The sequence below is a fragment of the Nematolebias whitei genome, chromosome 1 (assembly GCF_014905685.2).
Source record: "Nematolebias whitei isolate Nwh7 chromosome 1, NemWhi1, whole genome shotgun sequence".
In the NCBI taxonomy this organism is placed as follows: domain Eukaryota; kingdom Metazoa; phylum Chordata; class Actinopteri; order Cyprinodontiformes; family Rivulidae; genus Nematolebias; species Nematolebias whitei.
The window spans coordinates 42,115,465-42,121,695 of NC_056498.1; the positions used below are offsets into that span (position 1 = coordinate 42,115,465).

The window sequence follows — 6,231 nt, forward strand, 5'->3', positions numbered from 1 at the left end:
TCATGTTTCAGAACGTTTCATGTTTCAGAACATTTCATAAATCAGAATGTTTCATGTTTCAGAACATTTCATGTACAGAACGTTTCATGAGTCAGAACATTTTATGAGCCATAACGTTCCATGTTTCAGAACGTTTCATGTTTCAGAATGTTTCATATTTCCGAACATTTCATGAATCAGAACATCAGAACATTTCATGAATCAGAACATTTCATGTTCAGCTGCTGTGAGTCAGTGTGTATTTACACACTCACGGTTCAAAGTGCGTTTCTGTGGCCGTTGACCCACCGCTCACTGTTTGGACTCGGACACTTTTCAGAATTTCATTGTGCCGATTGAGACCAGGACGAGTTTGGACACAAAGGGGACATCGCCATGACCACTGAATACCACGACAACATGGAGGACGACAGCAGCTCGTTCTGGAACAAAGGTACTGTCGGTGTGTGTGGGTCTGTGTGTGTGTTCTGATATCTGACCACGTCTGTCTGTCCATCAGAACCTCGGCCAGGCCCGTTATCCAGAGTGTCCAGGTCCAGACGTTGGTTGTTCATGGGTCTGGGTGCTGCGGTGATCTTGATCCTCATCATAGTGGTGTCAGTTACCAGTGAGTACAGTCATGGAGAACCCACCTTGTCTGGGTTCTGGTTCTGACCGTGGTCCAGATCCAGACTGAAGCTGCTCTTTTCTCTGGTCCTTTCTTATTTTTGTTCAACCTTTATTTCTGCAGATTAGTCTCACCGAGTCACGAGGACTCAGTTACAAGAGAGACCTGATTTAAACAGGCAACAATAAACTACAGTAAAAGTACAGTTAAAATAAGTGTCGTGTATGAAACAATGGGGTGATGTAACACAGGGTGAAACACTAAAAACAAGAAGATATCTGCCTTCATTTTTCTATTGACGTTATCAGATGTTTGAAACCCCACAAAGAAATCAAGGAGGACAACTTTAGTTCCTGTTACGAGGTGTTCCAGGTGCAGGAGCTGAGTAGGAAAAGGCCTTTTTTCCAAGTTCAGTCCACACTGAGGGAACGCTGCAGGTAATGATGTCCTGAGAGCGCACGCTGTAACTGCACAGACGATGTGACATATGGGAGGAGTTATAAGAAGGCAGCAGACCAAGGAGGGATTTATGGATGAAGATGAACAGTGTGAGAGCATACGTGAAGTTAATGATGACCATCTGACCTTGGTTTACTTTTGGGTGTTTTTTTTATGGGTTCTAGTCAGGTCCTGGTTCAGTTTTCAAACTGTGACTTGGTAACTCTGGACCCTGTTGGCCTTTGATCCATCATTTCTCAGAACCATTTGGTCCATTTCAGAACAAATGGGCCAGAACCACCAGATGAGTAGAACAGGTGCAGAAACGTCTCAAACCTTCTTAGGGTGCATTCACACAAGGGTGCAAGAGTAAAACTGGAACGAACTGAAGTAATACCAGAACCAAACAGAGTCCAATGTTGGAATTCTGTTCTGAGTGAGATCCACATGAACCAGACCACCATCAGGATCCAGAGAAGAAGAGAAGCTGGAGATGTTTTCAGATGTTACTTGAACCAAAAGGGTCTTTGGAACATCTCAGTAAAACTAAATAGACCATCAAAGGTGGACTGGTCCCTCTGGGTTGGGGACTGAAGGACTTCAGGTATCTGGGAGTCTGGGTCCTGGGTTATGGTCTGATTGGAGCCAGATATGGACCAACAGATCAGAGCCTAGTTTGCTGTAATGAGGTCATTGCTCCGGTCTGCCATGGTGAAGAAGGAGCTGAGCTGAAAGACAAAGGTCTGGGTTTACTGGTCTGTCTATGTTCCACCCTCAGCTGTGGTCAGGAGGTTTGGACCAGGACTGGAAGAACCAGATCCTGGATCCAAGCAGCTGAAACTATCTTCCTGCAGGGTGGGGGTGGGGGGGGGGGCTTTGCCTTCGAGTCAGGCTGATGAGCTCCTGGAGAGATCTGAATCCATGAGAACAAAACTGACATCAGGGTTGATTGATAGATGTATGGATTACCTTACATACACCAGAGAAGAAGTTTGGGTCATGAAGTCCCAGATGGGTCTGGATCTGTGAAGACTTCAGCAGGAGGAGATCCAAAATCTGGGGCTCAGACCCTGAAGTTCAGTAAGTCTCCTGCAGCTGTCCTTCGTTTAATAATTAATTAAACAAACTCCAGCTTTATTTGGGATCAAGCACTCCTGGTCTCTGTACACCCTTATGGACTTGAGGGACCCCACAGGAGGAAGGAAGACTCTTCTTCTTTTGGACCCTGATGAAGAGCCTATAGATGATGAAGAGAGGCTTCCAAGTCCAGGATCCTATTTTAGCTCTTTGACTGAAGACAGTCTTGAAAGCTGCTGCGTCTTCACATCAAAAGGAGTCAGTTCAGGAGGCCGAAACCCTCCAGGAGCTCAAAACCCTCCAGAAGGTTCAAACCCTCCAAGAGGTTCAAACCCTCTAGGAGGTCGAAACTCTCCAGGAGGTCGAATTCTCCAGAAGGTCAAAACTCTCCAGGAGGGGAAAACCCTCCAGGATGTCTAAATTTTCCAGGGGGCGAAAATTGTCTAGGAGGTCGAAACCTCCTAGATGCTGAAACCCTCCAGAAGGTCGAAATCTCCAGGATATCAAAACTGTCCAGGAGGTATCAAAGTTCATGCTCAGTAATCCAGGTAGATAAATCCAACAAAGTTCAGTCAGGTCCTCTGGATGGTTTCTTCTTTTTGATAATATTTCTTCTTTCATCCAAAAGACTTCTTCAGTCCGAGAAGCCACAACAAACTCAATCTTGTACACAGAACCTTTACATAGTGGGTCAACCAGTTTCATGGTGCTCAGATGGTTTCTGGAGTCCACCCTCTCCCCCGCAGACTCGTCTGAGGCAGCCATGGCTAAAGTGGTTCAAAACATAAAAATTCATGCTCAATAATCCAGGTAAAGAAATCCAACAAAGTTCAGTCAGTCTTATTAATACACGCTTCATGGTTCATGAAACTGAGTTTGTTGTGGCTTCTCGGACTGAAGAAGTCTTTTGGATGAAAGAAGAAACGTCTCAACACAAAGAAACCGTCCAGAGGACCCGTTGGGTGTCCAGGAGGTCAAAATTGTCCAGGACAGTTTCAACCTCCTGCTAGTTGACAACCTCCAGGAGGTCCAAATCTTTGTTGATGTCAAAACCCTCCAGGATGTCAAAACCCTCTAGGAGGTCAAAACCCTCCAGGAAGTCCAAATCCTTGTGGATGTCGAAATCCTCCAGGATGTCGAAACCCTCCAGGATGTCCAAATCCTTCAGGAGGCCGAAACCCTCCAGGAGGTCGAAAACCTCCAGAAGGTCAAAACCTCCAGGAGGACCTGGAGGATGTTACTGAGTAGACAGGGGTCTGAAACTCTCTCTCGGACCTGTTGCTCCTCAAGACCCAACCAAGGATTAAAGAAGAGGAAGATTGAAGGAGAATAAAATATGTTTGTAAAATTAAAACAAAGTTAATGTGTGTGGAACATGTTCTCCACATGTTTTTAACATGTTCCCCTAATGTTCTCCACATTCTCCTCACGTTCTCCTCGTATTCTTAAAATGTTCTCTTCATGTTCTTAACATGTTTTCCATGTGTTTTCCTAATGTTCTTCTCATGTTCTCCTTGTGTTTTGTGTGTGTGTTCAGACACACAGACCATGAGCAGACTGTCATATGTGGACACAACTGTTTCCAACCTTACGAAGTCACAGAGCTCCACCCAGCAGCTGTCCAAAGGTAACACACCTGTTCAGGTGAGACACCTGCTGCTGTCTCCCTCTGACTCACCTGCTGATGTCCTCCACAGAAACAGCTAAAGGTGTTCAGAGACTGAAGTTTGCTGTGGAGAGCAACAAGGACCAGCTGACCTCAGGTAAACCACAGCAACACAAACAGCTGGAAAACATCTGCCAGGGAAGAAAAACAGCAGGAAAATATATTAACATCTGTGAAGAAACACAAACAGCTGGAAAACATCTATCTGATTCTGATTGTCCATGCTTCCTCAGTTTCTGAGGCTCTGAAGCAGCTGTCAGCTCTGGACACCATCAGCAGGACGGTCGCCAACCTTAAATGTACCATGGAGCGCTACATGAACAACGGTACACACTTCACACGCACACGCACACGCACGCACGCACGCACGTTGGTCTGCTACTGGACCTCACAGCTGATTCTGACATGGCGGACCATGCCGTCCTTCTCTCTCGTCTTCAACACTGTGTTGGTGTATCTGGTTCGCCTCTCACATGGTTCACCTCCTACTGGACTTCCAGAACTTTCTTTGTCATGTTGGGTAATCTGTCTTCCTCTACTGCTCCTCTTTCTTGTGGTGTGCCACAGGGCTCTATTCTCGGTCCTCTCCTTTTTTCTCTGTATATGCTGACACTTAGATGACTTATGGCCAGACACGACTTTCATCAGCTACGTCTTTTAACCAAAGTTGTCTTTTTTAAAACGTCCTGACCTGGAGAAGGTCATTCGTGCTTTTATCAGCTCACAGCTTGACTCCTGCAATGCTCTTTATGTAGGAAACTCACAGTCCTCCATCAGACGTCTTCAACTGGTCCAAAATGCTGCAGCTCGTCTTTTAACCAACACCCCCAGACATGAGCACATCACCCGTTAGAGTTTCTCTTCGTTGGCTTCCAGTCCATTTTAGAATTGATTTTAACGTTTTATTATTCACTTTAAAAGCTCTGAACAGTCTCGCCCCATCTTGTTTAGCTGATCTACTGATTACCGTTTGTCCCAAAGTCCAATTATAAACGTCGTAACCAGGCCTTTTTGGGTCGCTGCACCCAGACTCTGGAACCATCTATCTCAGGATCTGTGCCCCATCACTGATCTGGGCCTTTTTAAATCTGATCTTGAAACCTTTTTATTCAAACAAGCTTTTTAATACCTGGTGCAATGTTTGTGTTGTTTTAAACTTCTGTACTGTGCACGCTTTGTGAACCTCCTGGCTGCTGCAAAGGGCTCTGTAGATAAATGCTGACTGATTGATTGATTGATTGATTGATTGATTGATTGACACACTACACACACTGACCACACACATCCTGAAACATGTGTACCCCCCACCACCGAACAGGTTCTTCTGTATTCTGTCTACGTTTCCGTTCTAAGATGTCACTCAAGCTGAGTGAAGAGACTGTGGAGGACGTTCTGATCCGTCCTCTCTTTCTAACAAGTTACAAATTAAAACAAATCCTGTTTTTTCTGGCAGACCTGTGTTTGTCTGAGAGAAAGAACGTCTCATCACCACCTCACACAACTCTTCTGTAACTGTCATCTTCTGAAAACGTCCTCCTGCCGTTACGTTTCTCAGACGTCCTCACTCTGATTTCAATGTTTTAAGACAAACTTGGACTCTCAGATGTTGTCCTCTCTGTCCCCGTGTGTCTCAGGTACGACCTCAGCCGGCTGCTGTCCTCTCGGCTGGGAGAACTTAGGAACCAGCTGTTACTTCTTCAGCAAGACAACCATGCCCTGGCACGATGCACGAGACTGGTGCAACGGACACGAGTCTCACCTGGTCATACTGATGAGCGACGACGAATGGGTGAGACAGTCCGTCGTCCTCCACAGACTGTCCACATAGAGGTTGTTCTTCTGAAATAGATCAGTACAGCTGATCAGCTGATCAGAAGGTCAGATCTGTGGTGGAATGAAGACACCTCATCTGCAGCGAACAGCTGAGCTCCTAAAAAGTCTGACTCTTTTTCTGATCATCATCTTTGTCTTCATGGACCAGACCTTTGTCACCAGAATGGCCTCCGGTAATTTCTACTGGATCGGTCTATCTGATGAGAAGTCAGGACAGTGGGAGTGGGTCAACGAGACGCCTTACGTCATGAACCGCAGGTAGAGCTTTGGTTCTGGTTTTCCTCCAACAACCCAGTGTTGATGTTTGGAGAACAGGACCAACTCAGGAGTTTGGATCTTTGTTCTGCAGACGCTGGAAACCCGGGCAGCCTGACAGCTGGACCGGTCATGGTCTCGGTTCTGGGGATGAAGACTGTGCGCACCTTCACAACGATGGACGCCTGAACGACCTTCACTGCTCCACCAGACTGCCCTTCATCTGTCAGAGACACACTCAGGACATGTGAACACCCCCAGCAGGTCAGGTCTACTGACACCACGTTCAACGCTTGACGTGTCTCTGCTGTCCTCAGGGTGTCTCTGCTGTGTCCTCAGGGTGTCCCTGCTGTGT

At 46.3% G+C, this 6,231-nt stretch overlaps 1 protein-coding gene across 1 annotated transcript in view; it reads left to right on the forward strand.

Moving 5' to 3' along the window:
* Positions 1 to 292: 292 nt before the first annotated feature.
* LOC119410428 (asialoglycoprotein receptor 1) overlaps positions 293 to 6,231 on the forward strand; it is a gene marked incomplete in the record, with an annotated part of 6,101 nt that continues 162 nt past the window's right edge. Inside the window, 8 exon segments of the mRNA XM_037677341.1 lie at positions 293 to 433; positions 500 to 607; positions 3,660 to 3,749; positions 3,820 to 3,885; positions 4,022 to 4,114; positions 5,423 to 5,577; positions 5,770 to 5,879; positions 5,971 to 6,140. Coding sequence (XP_037533269.1) covers positions 376 to 433; positions 500 to 607; positions 3,660 to 3,749; positions 3,820 to 3,885; positions 4,022 to 4,114; positions 5,423 to 5,577; positions 5,770 to 5,879; positions 5,971 to 6,127 — 837 coding nt within the window.